The following is a 20,830-nucleotide window of genomic DNA, read 5'->3' as shown; positions in this document are numbered from 1 at the left end:
CTCGCTAGCATACGCCCCATCCCACACCCTCGCCCACTCGGAAACAGGGCAGGGGTGCAGCCCTGTCCCGCTGCCCCCGCCGCCAGCCGTGGGAGCCCAGTCGGCCGTCACGCACCCCCTGCTGGAGCCCGCGCCCGCCCGCCCGCCGCGCCGGGGGCCGTTTAAATGGGCCAAGTTGTGGCGGCGGCGGCGGAGGCGGCGGCGGCGGCGGCGGCGGGAGTCTCCCAAGTCCCTGCCGGGCGGGCGCGCGCCTGTGTACACGGGTGCGCGGCCGGAGCGGCGGAGCGGCGGGCGGGCGGGGCGGGGGCCTGGGACCCCCGGGCGGGGCGGGGCTCAGGGCCGGAGACTTCTGGACTCCACTGCCCGGCTGGGCCCCACCGGTGGACCAGCGAGGCGCGCGCGGGGTCGCCCCAGGGGGCGCGGGCGCAGGTGGCCCGGCGCCCTGTGGAGCCCTGGCGCCCGGGATCTGAAGCAGGTCGATAGCGGATCGATAGCAGCTCCGGCAGCACCATGTCTCCGGCGGCCAAGGCCCCGCCGGCCGGGTGAGAAGCGGTCGGAGGTGGCCCGGCGGGCGGCGCGGCTGCAGGTGCCGGGGCGCAGTAGCGGGTGCGGCGGGCGCGCGGCCAGGAGGCCCCTGGGCCCCCAGCCCCCGAGACCCAACTCCGGCCCGGGCCCGAACAAGTTGAGCCGGCAGCGGAGAGCCGGGCTACGGGGCCACCGGCCCGCCATGCCGGCGGTCAAGAAGGAGCTCCCAGGCCGCGAAGACCTGGCCCTGGCTCTGGCCACCTTCCATCCGACCCTGGCCGCACTGCCGCTGCCGCCGCTCCCAGGCTACCTGACACCGCTGCCGGCGGCGGCCGCCCTGCCCCCGGCCGCCTCGCTCCCCGCCGCGACCGCGGGCTACGAGGCGCTGTTGGCTCCCCCGCTCCGCTCCCCGCGCGCCTACCTGAGCCTGCACGAGGCCGCCGCGCACCTGCACCTGCCCCGGGACCCTCTGGCCCTCGAGCGCTTCTCGTCCGCCTCGGCCGCAGCGCCGGATTTCCAGCCGCTTCTGGACAACGGCGAGCCGTGCATCGAGGTGGAGTGCGGCGCCAACCGCGCGCTGCTCTACGTGCGCAAACTCTGCCAAGGCAGCAAGGGTCCGTCCATCCGCCACCGCGGGGAGTGGCTCACACCCAACGAGTTCCAGTTCGTCAGCGGCCGGGAGACGGCCAAGGACTGGAAGCGCAGCATCCGCCACAAAGGTGCGGCCGCGGGGCGGGCGCGGGGGGCGCGGGGGGCGCAGGCCGCTACGGTCCCTCCCCTCGGCTCCCCAAGGACCCTTGGGTCCGGACCCCCTCGTTCTGCCACCTGGGAGACCATCTCCGCCCAGAGAGGGCGCTGCGACTCTGGGGTTGCCGCAGGGACACTCCCCCCCCTCCCCGCCCCCCACCCCCCGCCCCCAGCGCGGTCGCCTTGGTGGACCCGACCAGAGCGCCCTCGGCCTCCGCCGTTACCCCAGCTGCAGCCGCGGTGCTCTAGGCTCCCCGCGGCACACGAGCCGGCCCCTCCTCCCACTCGGAAGGTCTTTGCGGGATTCCCGAGCTTTGCGGCCCAGGGGAAGTTGACGGGAACTCGGGAGCCTGCGGGAGGCCGGCTGGGCGGAACTCAACTTCCCTCCGGGGTCGGGGAGCCACCAGGTTCTAGCGGGAGTAGAAGAGCACGCAGGCTGCCGGGGTGCGGGTGCGAGCTGCTGGACGGAAGGGGAAGGTGTAGGGGTGTCGCAGGCAGGTGGGGGCGTCGGGGGCGCGCGTCGGGGCGGGGGCGCGCGCGGAGCAGAAACGCGGCTGGGCTGCGAGCAGCCTGCTTGGGGGAGATTCAGGAGTCTGGCTCCGAGGGCGCGATGTGCGGGCGCCCGAGCAGGCAAGCGGGGGAAACTCAGTGAGCGCCAGGGGCGGGGGTGGCGATGGGGGCCGTTAGAAAGTTAGGGACCCAGTCGCGCTGGGCTTTTGGGTTCGCGGCTCTGCTGTGGCCGCCCTCTTCCCGCTGCGGGCTCAGGCACAGCCCAGGACCCCGCGGCGCCGCTCACCTGCGCGCAGGCTCGACCTTCCCCGGCCGGGTTCCCAGTTCCCCCGGACCGGCTTGGAGAGGGCCGAGCGCGGGAGGAGGGACGCAGGGGGCCGGAAGGAGGCCGCCCTCGGTCCGGGGAGGGCGCTTCCCCGGATTTTGAGTTTCTGGGCTCTGCAGATCCCCGCGGCGTCCGCGAGGGTGGGGTGGGCGGCAGGGCCAGGTAGTGGGTTCGGAAGTTGGATGTTCACGCGCGCGCCGGGAGGCGGAACCCGCCCAGCAGCTTACTGCGCCGCGGGGTTGCGTCGAGGGCGCCGGCTGCCTCGGCCCAGCGCTGCTCGCTCATCGGTCCTGCCTCGGCTCTCTCCCCAGGAAAGAGTCTGAAGACGCTTATGTCCAAAGGGATTCTGCAGGTTCACCCTCCGATCTGCGACTGTCCAGGCTGCCGAATATCCTCCCCGGTGGTGAGATGTAGAGAAAAGTTGGGGCTTTGGGGGTCTTCCTTCTCCCCTGTGGAGCTTGTGCCTGTTTTCTCTGATCCAGAGTCCTAACCTCAGCCCTGCCGGTGTGCAGGAGTGAGCCCCCCCGAGGGCAAATAGGGAGACTTTGCCTTGGGTGGAATCCTGGAGGAGGTCTCTCTCCAGATGCAGGTCTGATTGCTACCTATCTTGGAGCATCTCTTGGGAGCCTTGGAGCGGCTTCTCCTGAGGTCCTGGGGACAGTCTAGGCTGGAAAGGTCCCCTCCCTGGACGGTGCCATCCAAGTGTGGCTTAGGGACCTTGCCCTGTCACAGGTCTTTGTGGGGAGGCGGTTGTCACTGTGTCGGCTGGCCCGGCTTGGGGGAGGGGCTGATCCTAAGGTAACACTTGTCCTGGGGTGTGACACTGTTGTCAGGCCTGGGTGTGCATTCTGGGGTGGTCACAGCTTGGATGTGGTTAACATGGGTTAACATCTGGGATGCCAAGAGCTGGGCATATCCAGGAGAGTATGAGTGAGGGTATAACCCAGATGGGGCAGAATCTGAGGAGTGTGGGCCTTTGGTGGCAAGAACTGGAGATGGAGGCTGATACAGGACCCCGAACCCAGTGTAGACGTATATCAGCCCCCTCTTTGGCCTAGGGGAGCAGCAGAGATCGGTGTTCTGGGCCTGCCCCTGAAGCACTGTCACCCACACCCTGTGCCCTCCAGGTAGCAATAGTTGGAGGATTGGCCTGAAGAAGAAATTGCATCTTGAGAGGAACCAATTTGAGCTGCTAGGGGAGAGCCAGTTAGGGCCCTGGCTCCTGGGGGTGGCTGGCATTGTGCTGCTCTTCCTGACGCCATCAGCAGCACCCTCACACAGAAAGGGGTGAGAAAGGACCCAAGATGCCCACCTGAGCTTCTTTACTTTGGACTGCAAGTAGGAAGGACGAAGGGACGCTTTGGTTTCCTCGTGGACCCTGGAGGCGGGTAACCTGGGCAGACAGCTGTGAAGACAGACACCAGATCAGACACGCGAGGGGGTTACAGCCATGCCTCAGTGTGTACCCACCCCACACACCATGCCATGGACTTGTCACCGAAGTATGTACGCACAGACAGCCCACCTCCTACCCACTAGCACGGTACCTGCCTGGGGCAAAACGCCAATCTCCCTCTCCACTTAACCCACCTTTTCAAGCAGCTGGTACTGGAGAAGAGTCTTCTGGGCACCCTCAAGGGTAGCCTGGGGTTTCTGTTCGGACTGGAGGGGCCCAGCCTGTCTCAACCCACCCCCTCCAGAGGTCTTTCAGAGGAGTGTTGGTTCAGGTGGCCTGAGCCCAGTATCGACTTCCCCAGGACGTTGCTTGGACTGGGTAGGGGTGGAGAGTTCAGGCAGGGATGAGGCCGCAGCCTTGGATTGCCTGCTGGTCTGGGGCTCCCAGGTCCCTGCCCTGCATGAGGGATGCCCCAGACCTGGGCCTGCCTCTCCTGAACCAGATCCCTTCCAGGCCCATCCCGGTACCCCTCACTTAGGAAGGAGCTCCACAGTCCCTCTTGACGTTCCAGCCCCCAATTTTGTCACATAGAGATTGTCTTCCTCCATCCCCACAGCCAGGCCCAGAGGTACGTACACTCCTCATGGTCGCAGACACCCGGGGGCACACTGAGGTGCGCCTATGATGCAGGGGTCACAGCCAGGCAATGTGGCTTTCCTGTGCCCACCCTTGCGTTCTGGGGGGCCTGTGCTTTCAGATCTATGTGCTGCTGTGCAGGGATGAGGGGTTGAGGTTCTGGGTGTGCGTGGGAGGAAAGTATGCTCCCTGTCCTTGATCGGGGTCAGGGCTGCCCATCCTGGTCCCTCTTCTTCAGCTTGCCTCCCACAGGAGCACCTCCAAGAGCCACCCCAGGCCAGCATAGGTAGTCTGGCCTCATCCCCAGTGGCAGGCTTACTGCTATCATTTTCCTCTCCTCCTCGTTGTCTTTCAGATGAGAAGCAGAGGGAAATAAATTTCCTTTTTTTCTGAAGAGAGTAGTTTAATTAAAACAGAAAGGCAGGAGAGGAGGTCCTGGTGCTTGGGCCACAACAGGCTAGAGAAGGACAGAGCTGAGTGGGACTTCCCAACTGTGCACACTTCGGACAGGGCAGAATGTTAAAAGCATTTCCCTTGGAGCTTGCTGGCTGGCACAGAGGGGCGCAGGGACCAGACAGGCCTTTCCGCTTGCAGCTTTGCCCACTCTCTCTACTGCTGTTAGAGCACAGGGCCCAGGCCAGGGTTTCCAAAGGGGCCACAAAGCAGGCCATCTCATCTTCAGGCTCCATTGCCCCACCTCACCCCACCTGACCCCAATGCCATCCAGTGTATCTCACTAAGTGTTGCAGAGAGGAACACGGAGGGTGTCCCAAGTGGATTCACGAGGGCAAGCATGGGGGAGACTGTAGCTCAGAGAGTCTTGGAGGGGGGACCTGGAGAGGGGGTAATTGTGGTCCGCAGACCCAGCGAAGAGAGAAGAATAGGGCTCCCTGGCCCTCTTGGGAACACTGCCCAAATCTGGAGCTGGGGTGGGCTTGGTCTGAAAGAAAAGCCCTTCTTTATTCTGGAGAGCAGGACTATAATGGCCGCACAGCTGTCCTTTAGGTCCAGGATGACACTGGTCCAGGGTGAAGCAAAACCCTCCTTCACACTTTCCTCCTCGGGCTCATGGGTATGGTTGTCCTGGCAACAGGAAAGACGGTGTCCATGGGTCCCCAGGTGACTGAAAAGATGAGAAAGAATTAGATGGTCCCAAGGTCCTGCCACCTCCGTGAAACAGCAACTCCTTATTAAAGAAGAAAAAGTTTCCTGCACACCAGAAAATAATCAATAACTCTTCCTCATCCTCTGGGGCAGCAGGGCCCAAAGACCCTGGAGGGAGCTGCGGTGTGTGGTGACCTTGTCTGGTGTGTGCACATGCTCTGAGCAGGGACAGGCTCGGTGGGGAGTGCCCCGTGTCTGTGCACAGGGCCTGCCTTCCTGCTCTGACCCCCAGCACACAGCACATGCATCAGCTCCACATACTCGCGACATGCGGGTGGGGAGGGGAGAAGTGGGTGTCATGGAAGAAACCGAGTCGCTGTTTCTGACCCAGAAGGTGGGCTCCCTCGGGGCCCATGGGACAAAGGAATCTAGGCTGGGACATGGGATCTAGGCTCGGAAGGGCTCCCCAGCAAGTGACCTGTGAGCCCCAGGCCTGCAGTTTGCAAGGGTCCAGCAGGATCAGGCCCCAGACTCGGGCTTCGAACAACCCCTGGAACCACTGCATAGCACTAGCAGAGTAGAAAAAGGACTTGGCGTTTGTTGGGGGTTCAGGCAGGAGCTGTGTGGGATTTGTTCAGCCGACACAAGCACACGGAGGCGGCTGCACGTTGAACATGTGGCAGAATGCGGATGTACTGTGTTGTGCAAACGTGGCCCCTTGGGGCTCCCTGGAGCCAGGGAAAACAGGAGTCTGCCTCCAAGTGGGCATCCCCACACTCAGGCTGATAGCCTGGGGAGGGAGCCAGGCTGGAGTGCAGAATCTGGACACGGAAGAGTCACGAGGAGCCCAGCCAGGGCCTACAGCCCTCACTCCGCCCCCTGCCAGCACGGTGGGGGGGGGGGGGGGGGGGGGGGGGGCAGACCCAGGCCTCACCTTATCTTCGCCTCTGGCCACTGGGACTCCGTGGACCCTTGGGCCTGTCCTGCAGGCTAGAAGCCCTGTGGCAGGGCCAGCCGTGGTGCCTCTTTGATCTGAGCGGCTGCTCTGAAGGCTTCTGTGGCCTGCACCTGCCTGAGGGGTGGGCCTGGAGTGCAGGCCTCCCAGCAGCCTGAGGGCCCCGGCTCAGCCTAACCTTCCTCTCTTCCCTCCGTGCCCAGAACCGGGGGCGGCTGGCGGACAAGAGGACAGTTGCCCTCCCCACTGCACGGGTCCTAAAAAAGGAGCTGACCCCCAGCTTCTCGCCCAGTGATGGTGACAGCGATGGGAGTGGTCCGGCCTGCGGGCAGCGGCCAGGCTTGAAACAGGAGGACACCCCACATGTCCGTATCATGAAGAGAAGGTACCTTTACGAGGGACCAGGGTGGGGAGGGCACATGGACTCTGGTCGGGACATGTCTGGGTGGCTGAAGGCCAGGCCAGGCCATGGGGAGGGCCTTTTGCCCCGGGGACAGGGCTCAAGTTTAGCTTGTCATGTCTTGGTATCTGCTCAAGCTGAGAGAGCCTGGACCCTGGATGCCAGGAGGCTTTGGCGAGAACCCACCCTGCCCCCACCTGGAGGGAGGGGGGTCGATGTGGCTCCATGTGGGGAAGGGAGGGGGCTCTAGGAAGGGCCAGGGGCTCCAGAGGGAGGGTCAGGGAGACCCAGGAAGGGAGGGCCTGGCACCACTACAGCCAGGCAGAGAGAAAGGATCTGAGCAGCCCCTCCCCCAGGACCAGCCCCTAAAACTCATGTGCTCATTCTTCTTGGCAGGCAGTGGCCCTCCTGGCTCTCCACTGTCCCCTGGCAGAGACACCTCCCTCTGTCCACTCACCTCTTCATCCCACCACCTACCTGTTGTCTGTCCATTCATTTGTCTGTCCTTCCAGCACATATTACTCACCCCCAGAGTTTCCAGGCTTTTTCTCTTCCCACCTAGTCTCTGAACATGTTCCAATTTCTCCTACCCTAAAATAACCCTCCCTAACCCCCAACACCCCCGCTTCCCAGCCCTCATACCCACGCTTGCTGAGGTGACACACCCACACAGTCTTCAGCCACCATCCCTCAGCCTGAGGGTCTTTCCGGGAACAGTGCTGTGGGTGAGGGGACAGGCCCAGGGCAGAGCTGTGTCCTTACTTGACCTCTCGTGCCAGCAACCCCCTACCTACAGTGTGAGGCAGGAGGCCGACTAGTAGCAGCTGGGACCCAGGAAGCCACGCCCACTGGGGCTGCCCCTGGACCATTGCTGCCGGTACAGCCCTGGGCCTTGCTCCCTGACCGGTCCAGCCTGGTGGAGCTGCTCCAACCACACGGAATTTGGTTCAGTCGGTGGCTGATGGGCGGGAGAGGCTGCAGCCCTCACCCGGAGCCCAGTGTGGCCACTCTTCTGGGTTCGCTGCCCCAAAAAGGAGAACTGTGGCAGCCTCAAGTCTGTCCTCCCACTTCCTTCGGTGAGACCAGGAGTCGGCTCCTGCCCCATGGTTCTGTCCTGGCGGCAGCCACCGGCTGGTGGAGCTGGTACCAGATAGCAATAGAGACAGATCCAAGCCAGCCCAGTTCCCTGGGGGCCAGTGCTCTGGGGCGGATGAGGGCTATGCCATCCACACGCCCTGCTATTCGGGTACCAGACCCTGGAGGCCTCTGACCCTCTGTTTCTCTCCTTGCAGAGTCCACACCCATTGGGACGTGAACATCTCCTTCCGAGAGACGTCCTGCAGGTAGGGTCCGGGCCTGGGCCAGGCTGATCCCCACACACTGTACATGGGCTGGATGGCGCCTTGTTGCTCCCCTGAGCCTGCTTCTAAATCGCTCCAGCCACCGTCCCCTCCTCCCCTCCCTACTCTGTGCTGTGTCTGTCTGTTGGTGCCCGGGCCCTGACAGCAGGGAAAGTGTGGGTTCTGGGCACCACCTGCCTGCATGGGACCGGCCATTTGGGTTGGTCTACCCAAAGAGGACGCCACGACCTCCCACTCCCACCCTCCCAAAGACCCACCAGGAGACGAGAATGGTGATGTGTGCATGGCGTCTCCTAGGTGCAGAGACATTCAGTAGGGACAGAGTTTGTCTGCGAAGATGTGGAAGAACAAGGGAAGGGGATGTGAGGGGTGGGGGGTGGCAGGTCTGGCCCCATCGAATGCTAAAGGACTTTGGGAGCCGAGCCTATGGGACAGGGTGCTCCAGGCAGTGAAGGGCTGACAGAAGTTCTTGAGCAGAGGGGTGACAGAGTGTGTGTTTTCTTGGGGTCCTTCTGGAGGCCCTGCCTGGGAGGTTGGAGGTTTGCTCCAGGCAGCTGTGGTTCAGGCTGTGGCAGCATGATGGAGGGCAGGGGACTACAGAACCAAGGAGATAAAAATGAGGGGACCTGAAGAGGAGGTTGGGGGGGCATTGGGGAGACCCAAGTTCTAGATTCCAAACGAGCCAAAGATGGTTCGTCTGTGGGTAGAACCCAGGCTGTGGCTTCTGGTCTGTGGGGTCAAGTCTAAACCACAGGGAGGGCAGAGGAAGGGCCCAACCAAGGAGGCAGCGGGCACCCAGCACAGGCCTGGTTTCTTCAGCCAAAACTGAGGGGCCAGGCCCCCAAGGTGGGAGCTTGTCCTCCCCGCTCCCAGCCTAGCTCTGTGCCATATGTATTATTATATACATCTCTGAAAACATCTGAGTCCTAGAGCCAAATTACAACGAAAACATCTTTAAACTTATTTCCACCTCATTTTGAAGTTGCCTACTCAACTGATCATTTTCATGAACCGTGATGAACATTGATGACATTTTATGAGCGTTTTGCTTGGGAAGCTACAGGATGAATTTGTCAGTGAAGCTTCTAGCGAACCCCAGGAAGGCCCCTCCAGTCCTACAATGACCCTTCCTGCCTCCTGAGCACCCCCCAGCCTTGTAAAGTGAGAGAAGGTCCCAGGAGTCCACACGGAGGGTGCCCCTGGGAAGAAGCTAAGTCCAAGGGCGCGGGGGCCCCTTCAGTCCCACACAGGCCTTAGGGGTGGCTGGGATGCTTTTCTGGAGTTTACCAGAGAGGAGACTGTAGTTTGGGGCAGGTCTTCCAGCCTGTTTTCTCCCCCTGCAGAGGGGGTACCTCAACGTTGGGCCAAGGAGGGCTGCAAGCCCGGCCCCTCTTGGCCTCTGTCTGTCCTTCATCTCTAGTCTCCTGTCTGTTCCCCAGGCCCTGTCCATTTCTCTCTCTGCTATGCCCATCCTTTCTGTCTCTGCGTCCGTCCACTCAGTAGTGCCCGTCTGTTCATCTGTCATCATGTTTCACTCTATTTGTCCCTCTCCCTCCATCCATCAGTCTTCATCTGTCTGTCCCTCCGTCTGTCCATAAGTTCCATCCATTGGCCCAGTGGCCTGCTTGGAGCTCCTGCTTCAGCACCTGAGCACCCCCAGCAGCTGGCAGGAGATGTGCCTGCCCTCCTGAGGGCCCTGCGCCGGCTGGGACATGGGCAAACACTGAACAGTAGGACAGTCAGCTGAGGGAGCCTGCAGGAGGCCAGGATGCCCCTCTGGGGAAGAGGGGCCGGAGGGGCCAGACCCTTCTCCCTCAACCTTCTGGCACACAGCCTCCTGTGTGCAGCCCCTTCTGTCACTCGGGCTCTCCCCGTCACCTTCTGACACACAGCCCCACCCTGTGCTGCCACAGAGAGCCTCCCGGGCTTGGTCCCTCACGCACAGCCCGGAGCAGACAGTGTTTCTACGGCTGCAGGAGCCTCAAACTTGCGACACCAAATGCAGAGTTTATGTGTTTTCGGCCTGGTGTTTCTTTGTAGTTCTTTATATAAAACCTGGCATAATTTGTTCACTGAGTGGCCAGAACGTGTGTTCCAGAGGCAGGCCAGGCTGTCTTGGGGCCCGTGGGGCGAACCCCCAAGGCAGAGAGCAGGGGTGTGGTGAGTGGCGGTTTTCTGATTCCCACCAGGCCTCACCTCCATGTTGCCACGGCACCATCCGAGTGCCTGACTGGCCGGTGAGTGACAGAGCTGATGGTCAGGGTGGGGGCGGCGAGGTAGGGGTGCCGTCCCTGGTCCCTGTGTGGGCGCTAGACGAGGGGTTCAAGGGGAACAAACTGATGGGACCTCTCCTCACCTCCTGTCTCGGGGAGTTGATCCACTTCCTGTGGGAGTCCTGGGGACACCAGAATTGGATCCCCTCACAGGAGATCTTGGAGGCAGCGTCCAGCACCCCCCCCACCCCTCCCTAGTGCTGAGGACAGCACTTCTCTGCTCCACACCCTCGCATTGATGAGGATGATAGAGGGATGACAATTGCTGCCAGTTAATCCCATAAAGTACTTACTCCCACCCCACTGCCCTCCTCCTTGCATGGGGGGGCGCCTTCTCTCCTGGGAGAGGGGGTGGGGGTGGGGAGAGGACCCGCGTCTGGGTCTCCCAGAAGGCTCTAGAGCCCAGCCCTGGAGTCTTTGGGGCTGAAACTGATCTGCTTAGGGGCAGCCTGGATTAGCCTGGTCCAGCCACCCAGGCCAGGGGGGCTGGGGGCTATTTAATGAGGTTTAGGGTCGGTTCCCAGGTCATTCCGTGGAGGCCCCCTTGCAGCGGCCCAGCTGGAAGGCTGCCCTATTACAGGTGGGCCAGGGAGCAAGGGGACGGGGGCGGTTGCAGTGCCAGGGCCATCCCTGCCCCTCCTCTCTTCTGTCTTGACTTCCGCTGCTCCAGGCTGCCTCTGTTCTGTGTCAGGGGACCCTTCTCCACGCCAAGAGCCCCAGGAGCAGACGGAGTAGGGGCCGGTCCCCCACACAGTCCCACTGACATTTGCTTGCTCTGCCCTTTCTCTGGGACTCTGTGGTGTAAGCTTGAGCGCTTGAGCGGAAAGAGAAACGAGGGAACCAAAGAGTTAAGCACACGTTTGCTCCAGGCCCACACATGCCTTGTGGCCGAGGCTCTTAGCTGGGAGCCTCCAGGAGAGGGAGAGCCCCGAGCACACCAGGGCTGCGTGTCCGCGTGCGCGTGTGGCCGCACACTCTCATGGCCCTTGTGTGAGTGTGCGTGTGTCCCTGTGTGTGCTCACATCTCACTGGCTGCAGGGCTGTGGTAGGAAACTCGGTTTCCGCGTTTGAAGAAAGAGGGTCTGTGGGCGGTTGCCGGCCTTCCTTGAAAGAGCGCGTGCGACTTCCTTAATGAAGCGGCTGGCCTGGGAGGAAATGCCAGAGGCACGTGTGACAGTGGTGTCCTCTCCCGTCATGGCTCCTCATGAGCAGACACCCCCTCGTCGGGTGACTGCCGCGGTCACTGTTGGGCGAGCGTGGCCAGACTGAGCTGGGCTGCTGGCCCCGGCACACACCCTCCCTGGGAGCTGCGGTGGGGCCTGAGCGGCGAGCCCCGTGCGGGGCAGACACCCGGCAGGTCCTGGTCCTGGGTGAGACCTGCCTCGGTCACACCCACTAGATGTTTCCCTCAGGACCTGTAGCGGGGACACGCACGTGTGTGCTGCCGCAGACCACACGGGAGTGCACGCTTCCAGGCTGTCCTCTGGCCCTGCGCAGGCAGGTGCTCAAGCTCAGTCAGGCACATGTCGGGCCCAGGGCTGGGCCTTCTGGGGTCTCACCTTCCCTGTCTCGCTCCGCCGCAGCCAGGACAGCGACCTGCCCGCCCTCCTATCCAGCGTCCATCGCAGCCGCCACCTCGTTATGCCCGAGCACCAGAGCCGCTGTGAATTCCGAAGAGCTGGTGTGGAGCTAGGCCTGCGGGCCACAGGTGAGGAGCGAGGGGCAGAGGCCACGGCTGCCTGGGCCGCTGCGGCTGAACCCAAGGACAGCCTGCCCTGCCGTCCTCCCGGCGTCTCTGCTCAGCAGCTCCGGATGCCACCGCCCCCAGCAGCCTTGGCTGGCGGCCAGGGAGGCCGGCTGTCCCCTGGGGCTCCACGGGATGGTAATTGTGTTAATCCAGGCCAGCCAGGCAGACAGGAGGCCAAGGCAGTGGTCCCACCGTGGCTACTTCTGGGGTGGGCTTGAACGGGTCAAGGCCACTGCCACCCCTTTCCCGCAGGAGCAGAAGCAGGGAGGAGAGTCAGGGACACGCGGGCCTCCCACAGGCTCAGAAATGCACCTCCTGAATGGCTCAGTTGAGGACAGGGACATGCTCTGTGTGCCTGAGAGCGCCCACCGGCCCCACAGAGCACAGGCTCCTAGAGGAAAGAGGACCATGGCCCAAGAGATGGGGGACTGCCACCTGGACCTCTGCAGGGGTGGGGCAGAAGAGTGCTGGCCCAGGAGCTCCCATGGTCATCTCAGAGGGTCATCTCGGAAGGACAGCTCCAGAGGCAGCAGGAGCTCGGGTCGAGAGGGTAGCTGGGGGACCCTGGCCTTCCCCAGAGCAGCAGGCCGGAGGAGACTTGGCTGTGTGGCTTTGCTGCAGAGAATGGGGCATGGCTGCGCTTGGACTGTCAGAGGAGTAGGCAGGGGTCCCTTGCAGCCCTACGGCCCCAGGGCAGGAAAGTCTCCAGCAGTGGCTCTCAGAAAAGCTGGGCAGGAGATGGTCATCCCCATTGGTTCCCCCAGGCACACCTGTGACTGGGAAGGCCTTTGTGGGCTGCTTCTGGAGCCTCGCTGGAGGCCTTGGAGGCAGCGGAGCAGACAGCTGATAAAATCTAGTTGCCGCATCGACCGGCCGGGGCCGCGGGAGCCCCACAGCGACCGAGACATTCTGAGCCAGCGGGCCCTCCCTTGCTGCCCGCACACAGGGAGACCTCACAGTACACGGGCACGAGTGTGCAGGCGTGCTAGCAGGCACGTGTGCCCTGCTCACTGCCAGGGCTGTGTGCTCAGTGCCGTGGTGTGGCCCAGGCACCCAGGGCACACCCTGTGTCTGGGTGTCCCCCTCTCCTTTATGCTGCAGTGCAGGGCGGGCGCGCAGGCACGCCAGGGGTCACCGGTGCTCTGCGTGAACTGTCACATGTGTGTACTGTGTCTCCTTGGGGCTGTCGTCCCCCACTGGCTTCCACTTGCTCCTGTCGGCCCTCGGGTGGGGACATTTGCCTGCCGTCACCTCCTCTTGCTTCCCCAGGAGCCACCTGTCAGTCCCTATTCCCACAGGAATGGACCCTGGACAGGAAGGGCCATGCAGGACTGTGAGGGACTCCCCCTGGGTCCGTGCTGGCGTCTTAGGACTGTGTATCTATGTCTGTGAGTGAGCGTCGCCCTTATCAAGGACTAGGGAAGCCCCAGATTACCCTGGCAGGACCTCACTGCAGCCACGGAGCTGGGTCTCACTGGGGGTCCTCCTTCTACCTCCTCTCCCAGAGAGAGAGGGGCCCACCCCCCACCGTCCACCGTCCACCCCTGCCCCGCAGCAAGGCAAGGGGGAGTTTCCACTGTGGAAGATGGGAATGGGACTCCGGGAAGTGAGAGTGCTGGATCGGGTGTGTGCAGGAAGGGGCCTGGGCAGCAGGTGTGGACCCAGCCCGAGTCCCCCTCCAGACCCCCCCGCCACCAGTGGGATGCTGTGGCTCTCCTACCAGCTGGGCCCCAATGCCCCTGAGCTGTTGGGGGCCAGCTTTGGTTTCCTCAAGGGGCCCTTATGCTGGGTGTGTGGCTCCATGTCCTGCCAGGTCACTGAGGTAGGAGCCCTTCCGCCAAGCAGTAAGGCCCTCGTCCCTCTCGGGGCAAGGCCTGGGCTTGGGCTGCCGAGGTGGCCGAGATCGATAAGTTATTAGCACCATTCTGTCAGCTGTAAAGTAGGGATTGATTGGCCTCTCGCTGCTGCCGCACTTCCCCGGCCTGATAAAAATGACAGATTAAGGGAATAAGAGAAAGGAATTAGGCTCTGGGAATTAGGCTCTGGGAAGCCTGCCTTGCTGAGGTGTCACAGCAGGCCTGGTTCACAGAGTGGGTAGCCCTCACCCCACCTACCCAGGCAGCCTCCTCAGGTTGGAGAGGGGGCGAGACCACAGGCGCAAGCCCGGAGGCCAGCACTGTGGTGGGCCCCAGAGACCAGCACATCTGCAGGGCTGTTCATCAGACACCCCATCCCAGGCCTTGAGCTCAGGAAGGAGGGATCGGGGGCTGGGCTGGAGAAGGGCTGATTTGGGGAGACAGATGAATATAATTTGGAGGGAGGACATGGGAGAGTTGCCCCCTCCCCCCACTACTCTGGCCAGGCTGTATACAAGATGAGACTGTTCTTGTGCCCTCAAGTGCTCAGAGCCCAGCAGGCAGGCAGGTGTGTGACAGGCAAGGCCAGAGTGCTGGCTCAGGCCTTTCGAGGGCGGGGAGGCGTGTGACCTAGGTGGAGGTGCCCAGGAGTGGGTGTGGCAGGTGTGCCTGATCTTGGGGGCCTGCCTAGCAACCTCCCTGAGTGGACAGAGGCTGGGGTCCTCACCCTGGGAGGGAAGGTGACTTCCAGGCTAAACCAAAGCCTTCGGCTCCTCTTTGGCAGAATGATCAGGAGGGCTTGAGAATTTGCACAGGAGACCAGTCTGGCTGGGCAGGGGCAACAGGGCGCCTGTGGACTCCTGAGTTGCCACCTGACGCTACTGCCACAGATACCTACGTACCCCAAAATCCAGAATCAGAACCGTCCCTTGACCTATCCAAACCCTGGCAACATGACCTTTGGCTGAAGGCCTGGGACCCTGGACTGGAAAAGGCTTTGAGTTGCCGGGGATCCAAGGGCACCTGGGCCATGATGGGTTAGATTCTGGGCTGAGCTGGGGCCGGCTGGGACTGAGACCTGGACTGGGTCCCTCTTGGCCCCTGGACCTCCCAGCCTCCATCCCCTCCAAGCCTGGAGATGCGTGAGGGGACTCACTCTATCCTCCCCAACAGGTGACCTGTCGGGCAAGAGGCTAGGCCGCTCCCCCCACAGCAGCGGCGACTGCCCATTGGAGAAGAAGGCGCGGAGCAAGTCACCCCAAGGTGGGAGCTCAACTTGGAGGCGGGGGGGTGGGGACAGGCTACAGAGGAGGGAGGGGTAACTTAGACCCGGTGCAGGGCAGAATCGGCCCAGCAGCAGGTTCTAAGAGGGGAGGTCTTGCCTTTTGTGTAGCAGCATCTGAAGGAGAACCCCTCACCTTCTCTCCAACACAGAGACTCTGTTGCTGCCAGAACCAGGGCCCAGCATGGCCCCTGAGGACCACTACCGCAGGCTTATGTCTGCCCTGAGTGGAGCCGGCACCCTTGAGGACCCCCAGCGCCTCTACCACCTGGGCCTCCCCAGCCACGGTATGGCCCCCACCCTATAGCACCATCCCTTACCTGTCTACCCGTGCGTGCTGGGCTCCTGCTATCCCTGGAGGCCTCTGCTCAGCCTGGCAAGAGGCCCTGGGGTCTGTGGCTGCTGACACCGAGACTGGGTCTGGATGCGGATCTGTAGGCCCCTCAGCCCCCATTAGCCCCTTGTGGGTGAGCACTGAGGGGAGACTCTCCTCCTCCCTCTGCCCAGCACCCACTTGTTTGAGTAGATCTGGGGGACCCCCCGCCTGCATATCCCTACAGTCCACCCCCGCCATCGCCCACAGACTCTCCAGCAGGGCCAGCCCTCCCTTGTGACATGCCAGCACCGTCATCCACATCCACAGATGAGGAAACTGAGTCTGGGATGAGCCCCAGTGAGAGTGGAAGGTGGGGACTGAGCCAGGCCCACCCACCTCTCTCCAGTACTTGCAGCTTCTGTTGTCCCTGGTCTGTATGCTGCAGCCCCTCCTACTGCCGCTGCCGTCTGCGTAGTGTGTGAGATCGTGCTGGACACCTCACCTGGGGACAGCCTGGGTCTCTATGCGGAAGGCGCCAGGAAGAGGGAGGTTGTCAGGCTAGGACATGCAGAAGGCGGGATGGGGAGCAGCTAGGATGTGGCCAGCAGGACCTAGCTGGCTGGTGCTCAGGAGAGCGTGGGGGGGGGGGGCTCCCTGCCCCACCTAGCTCCCCACCCTGTGCTCGCTCTGTCCTTCCTGCCTCTCACCGACACACCTCACCCACCCACCATCTGACACCCTGACCAGCTGCACCCTAGTCTGCAGACCCCTGCCCACGGTGCTGCCCCCAACTTGGCTTTTCCGGCCAGAGGTGGGTGAGGAGTGGCTGGGAAAGGGGGCAGGATTTCTTCTACTTACACAAGGCACTGTCCCCCAGGGCAGTCAGGCACCGAGAGCCTGAATAATTCACCAAATGTTAATAATTTAAAAATCTTCCTTTTTAATTGCTTTCCCTGCCCTGCCTGGGGCCCGCTCGGCTGGCCTGCGCGGGGGAGGGGGCGCCGGCCACCGGGGAGCAGCGCCGGGAGCCGGGCTGTCAATCACGGCCCTGCGCCGCCGCCCCCGCCCGCGGAGCCGACTGTAAATAACCGAGGCCGCCGGGCGGGCGCGGGGGCGAGGGGCCCCGCTGGGATCGATGCAGGCGGCCACGCCGGCTGGGCTCTGCGGGCTGGCACCCGGCCCGGGCAGGACCCACCTCCGCTTTTCGGGTAATTAATTTATAAACAGGCGGCGGCGGTGTCGGCGGAGCCTGAACAGATGGGGGGCTGCGGGGGGGGACTCGGAGGCCCGGCCTTGAGCTGCACGGGGGACCCGGATGGGAAGCAGAGTGCTAGGCGCCTTGAGCGTGCACTGCGTTTGACCCAGAAGGGGGTCGCGGGGCACTGTCAGTACAGGGTTGGAAACCCATTCCCCCGGGGGCAAGCCTGCGCCCCCAGTCTTGGGTCTCTGCACAACCCCGTCCCTCAAGGCTCCTGCAGCCTTGCTCTCCATAACCTCTGAACGCCTGTCAGTATCAACATTCAGGCACCACAGAACCCCTGTCTTCGGAGCCTTTCCCTCCCTCCCACTGCATTCTGGTTACGGAAATCCCCAAATCCCTTTCAAACCTTACCTGCCCCAGGCCCAGTACAGGCGGGTGCCTCCCATCCCCCATTCCTGACACCATACAAAGCTAGTTGCACTGTAAGGATTTGGGTCTCCCAGTCCTGTGGCCTTCGGTTCATCTTTCTGTTCCCATGACCAACCAGCAAGGTCACTGTAAGGCTGTGCTCTCACCGGCTTTCTGGTCTCCTTGGTGTCCTTCACTGGACAGGATTGGGTTGTCAGAGACTCGGGGTCACCACTGATCCCCCCTCCCCCACTCCCAGATCTCCTCAGAGTCCGGCAGGAGGTGGCAGCAGCAGCTGTGAGGAGCCCCAGTGGCCTGGAAGTCCACCTGCCCTCATCCACGGCAGGTCAGCGTCGAAAGCAGGGCCTGGCTCAGCACCGAGAGGGCACCGTGCCAGCAGGCCCCCCATCCTTCTCAGAGAGGTACTGGGGTGCCCACATCACAGAGGCCCCCATCTTCTCTTTGCTAGTTTCTTGGACACAAAACTGGGGCGGGCCTTTCAGAAACCTCGTCCGTGGTTTCTGCAGGTCACGTCCACGGCCTGCCCCTCCTTCCCTTGTCACCTGCCTTCAGTCGTGCATTCTCTTCTCCCCCATCGCAGCCACACGCTGCCCTGGTGCTAGAGTGCGCCAAGTATGGGGCTGGCACTAGGTTCATGGTCTGCAGAAAGGTCCTGACACCCACTGAGCTGGTCAGAGGTCCAGAACACTCCTGGAGTAGAATGTGTTGGGGTGACTGCCCCTCTGGGCAGGGTATTAAGGGTGACTGCCCTTTCTGTTGAGCAACCGTGGGACTCACGGAATCCAGGTGCCCCAGAGACAGCCGAGGGCTTTGCTCCCCCAACAGGTAGGTGAGAGGCTGGCGACAGACTGGGGGAGTTCCTGGAGAGCGCGGTGAGGAGGGGGACAGAAGAGGGGAGCAGGGCGAGGTCTGGAAACCCTTAAGTCGGAGAGCTGGGACAGGGAACACACACACACCGCCCCCCAACCGCGGGCGCGGGCGCCCCGCTGGTCCACCTGCAGAGGCCAAGGGGTGAGCGAGTTACGGGGCGTAATGGGCCGGGCAGCTCTGCCCCGTCTCCTGCCGGGCGCCAGGGTACGCCCCCCCAACAACGCTGCCCCCGCTCCGCCCTCCTCCCCGGAGCGCTATTTGCAGCTAATTGCGCCCCCCAACCCCCAGCCGCACAGGGTCCACCGCAGGCGGGGAGGCGGGGACCCGGCGCGCCCCGCGCGGTAATTACCGCTGCAGTCGCCGCCGCCCGCCGGGTCAGCGCCTCCGCGCCGCCGCGGAGATTAATTGGCGCCGCCAGCCGGGGGCGGGGGCGGCGCACGACCCGGAGTCGTAACGAGCAGCCGCATCGACCGCCCGCGGGGCCGGCAATTAGTAGAGGCGGCGGCGGCGGCGGGAGGGGAGGAGGAGGGGCGGGGGCGGGGGCGCGGGGCAGTTCCGGGAACGGAGGGGGCTCGCGGGGACCAGGCCGGGGCCTGCGGCGCGCACTGCTTACCGCCCTGTCGTCCACAGGGAGCTGTCGCAGCCGCCCCCCTTGCTGTCGCCCCAGAATGCCCCGCACATCACCCTGGGCCCCCACCTCAGGCCCCCCTTTCTGGGGGTGCCCTCGGCCCTTTGCCAGACCCCAGGTGAGGAGTGGGCGGGGTGTGCGAGCTCTTTGTGTCCTAAGGGGCCGGTGAGTGAACCTGCCACGAGGCCGTCGGAGTGGGTGCTTCCGGCTTCGCCGCTGACCAGCCCCGTGTCGCCGAGCGCGCACCCATCCCCGCCCTGCTGAAGCCAAGGGCGGACCAGGTGGGCTTGGGCGGCCCTAGACCACTCGGCCACCTGGCCTCGTGGTCTGTCCCCCTCCCACCAGGTTACGGGTTCCTGCCCCCTGCCCAGGCGGAGATGCTCGCCCGGCAGCAGGAGCTCCTGCGGAAGCAGAACCTGGCCCGGTAAGTGCGGTGGCGACCGGTGAGGCGAAGGCGGAACTGCCGAGCGGCATGACCCACACGACTGTCCGCTTCCCCTGGTCCAGGCTGGAGATGTCCGCAGAGCTGCTGCGTCAGAAGGAGCTGGAGAGCGCGCACCGGCCGCAGCTGCTGGCCCCCGAAGCCGCCCTGCGCCCGTCTGAGGGCGCGGAGGAGCTGCAGCGGCGCGGGGCCATGCTGGTGCTGAGACACAGCTCCGCGCCGCTGCTGGCCCTGCCCCCCCAGGGGCCCCCGGGCCCCGGCCCGCCCACCCCTCCCCGGGAGCCTGTCCGCCGCGCCCCTCAGAAGGGGGGCCCCAGCCCGGCTTCAGTCCACTCCAGTGAGTCCAAGGAGACCACCGGGACTGGGCTCTGGGCACAAGATGGTTCTGAGGACGAGCCCCCCAAGGATTCAGAAGAAGGAGAGGACCCTGAGATGGTGGCTGCTGGGGGCCAAGCCTCAACTGGAGGGGCAAGCCCTGAGGGGAAGGGGCTTCTCTCAGGGTCCATGCTGCCCCCTCCCCTGCCCCTGGGCTTACCCTATGCCGTCAGCCCCTACTTCCACACAGGTGGGCATCCCCCCTCCAGGCCTTAGATCCCTCCATGGGGTGGAAGAAAGTCAGTCCCCACCAGCACCTGGGTCTTAGGGAGGGTGTCCATGGGGAGGGGGAAAATAAACCCTTTAGTCATCAATCCAACATCTCTGAACAGTTTGGGCCAAGCTCAGTAGACCTGGGTGGGAGGAGAGGAGAGAGCTGGCCATCGCCCTAGTAAAACCACCCCCCAACCCAGGCACCATGGGGGGACTCTTCATGGATGGGGACGAGGCCACAGCCCCCGAGGACCTCAGCAAGTGGACAGTGGACGATGTCTGCAGCTTTGTGGGGGGCCTGGCTGGCTGTGGAGAATATGCACCGGTGAGGGCGGGAGTGGACACCCACCTTCTCAGTCCTCATTCCCCACGCCCCTTCCCACCCCAAAGCTCCCCTCCTCAAAAACCACATGTGGGGAGGGGAAAGGGTGCTGCTGCATGGCTTCCCCACCCCCTTGTCAGTGCTTCTGCCTCCCAACACAGGCATATACCCAACACGAAGATCTTCCTTTCGTTTACAAGTTTCCCCAGCAAACTACACCAACAGCTTCTCTCCGGAAAGCCATGAGGCAACCCCAGGCACTTGGCCCTTGGTGGACTGGAGGGACCCAACAGGGTGGGCAGGAACTGGTCCCAGCACTCAGGCCCTGACATCCCCCCACCTCAGGTATTCAGAGAACAGGGGATCGACGGGGAGACCCTGCCCCTGCTGACCGAGGAGCACCTCCTGACCACCATGGGGCTGAAGCTAGGGCCTGCTCTCAAGATCCGGGCCCAGGTGAGTGCCTGTGGGGGAGGGGGAGCCATAGTCTCCAGACAGAGGCCTGGGAGCACTGAGGCTCTTTGTGGCTGCAAGCCACCATCCAGAAGTCCCCCACCCAGGCCCGTCTCTCCACAGGTGGCCAAGCGCCTAGGCCGAGTCTTCTACATGGCCAGCTTCCCTGTGGCTTTGCCGCTGCAGCCACCAACGCTGCGGGCCCCCGAGCGGGAGCTCACCTCTGGGGAACAGCCCCTGTCCCCCACAATGGTCCCCTCCCCCTATGTGGGGGGGCATCCCCCTGCTGGCCGAGCCTCTCCCAAGCAAGAGAACGGAACTGTAGCTCTGTTCCCAGGGCCTGCAGAGCCCGCCCAGCCTCTGTGCTGAACTGGTGGGTGAGCGACCCTGCTCCCTAACCCTCCAGCGCCAGCAGCTCTGATGCAAAAGACCCACCCCACAGCTTCCTTTCTTTTTGATTTGGA

General features: G+C 63.4%; 1 protein-coding gene across 1 annotated transcript; it reads left to right on the top strand.

The window, feature by feature from the left end:
* The first annotated feature begins 348 nt into the window (after window positions 1–348).
* LOC111154924 (sterile alpha motif domain containing 11) lies at window positions 349–20,818 on the top strand. Its single transcript, XM_022514880.1, has 14 exons — window positions 349–1,244; window positions 2,419–2,510; window positions 6,402–6,583; window positions 7,891–7,941; window positions 11,816–11,940; window positions 15,009–15,098; window positions 15,270–15,404; window positions 17,302–17,464; window positions 18,564–18,679; window positions 18,907–18,985; window positions 19,069–19,568; window positions 19,792–19,916; window positions 20,259–20,369; window positions 20,490–20,818. The coding sequence occupies exons 1-14, from the start codon at window positions 728–730 to the stop codon at window positions 20,733–20,735; spliced, it is 2,532 nt and encodes an 843-aa protein (XP_022370588.1). The 5' UTR covers window positions 349–727; the 3' UTR covers window positions 20,736–20,818.
* Window positions 20,819–20,830: the final 12 nt, after the last annotated feature.

Source organism: Enhydra lutris, unplaced genomic scaffold (assembly GCF_002288905.1).
Source record: "Enhydra lutris kenyoni isolate GAN:26980312 unplaced genomic scaffold, ASM228890v2 scaffoldscaffold38, whole genome shotgun sequence".
Classification (NCBI taxonomy): domain Eukaryota; kingdom Metazoa; phylum Chordata; class Mammalia; order Carnivora; family Mustelidae; genus Enhydra; species Enhydra lutris.
Note: the sequence above shows the minus strand (reverse complement) of the source record. Positions and strands in the feature narration are given on the sequence as shown.

What these genes read in the sequence shown, in the direction of transcription:
- LOC111154924 (XM_022514880.1), top strand. Translation starts at nt 728, where the DNA reads ATGCCGGCGGTCAAGAAGGAGCTCCCAGGCCGCGAAGACCTGGCCCTG. An exon ending in CGGAAGCAGAACCTGGCCCG is followed by an intron (nt 18,986 to 19,068) that starts GTAAGTGCGGTG and finishes CCCCTGGTCCAG; the next exon opens with GCTGGAGATGTCCGCAGAGC. An exon ending in CAGCCCCTACTTCCACACAG is followed by an intron (nt 19,569 to 19,791) that starts GTGGGCATCCCC and finishes CCCCCAACCCAG; the next exon opens with GCACCATGGGGGGACTCTTC.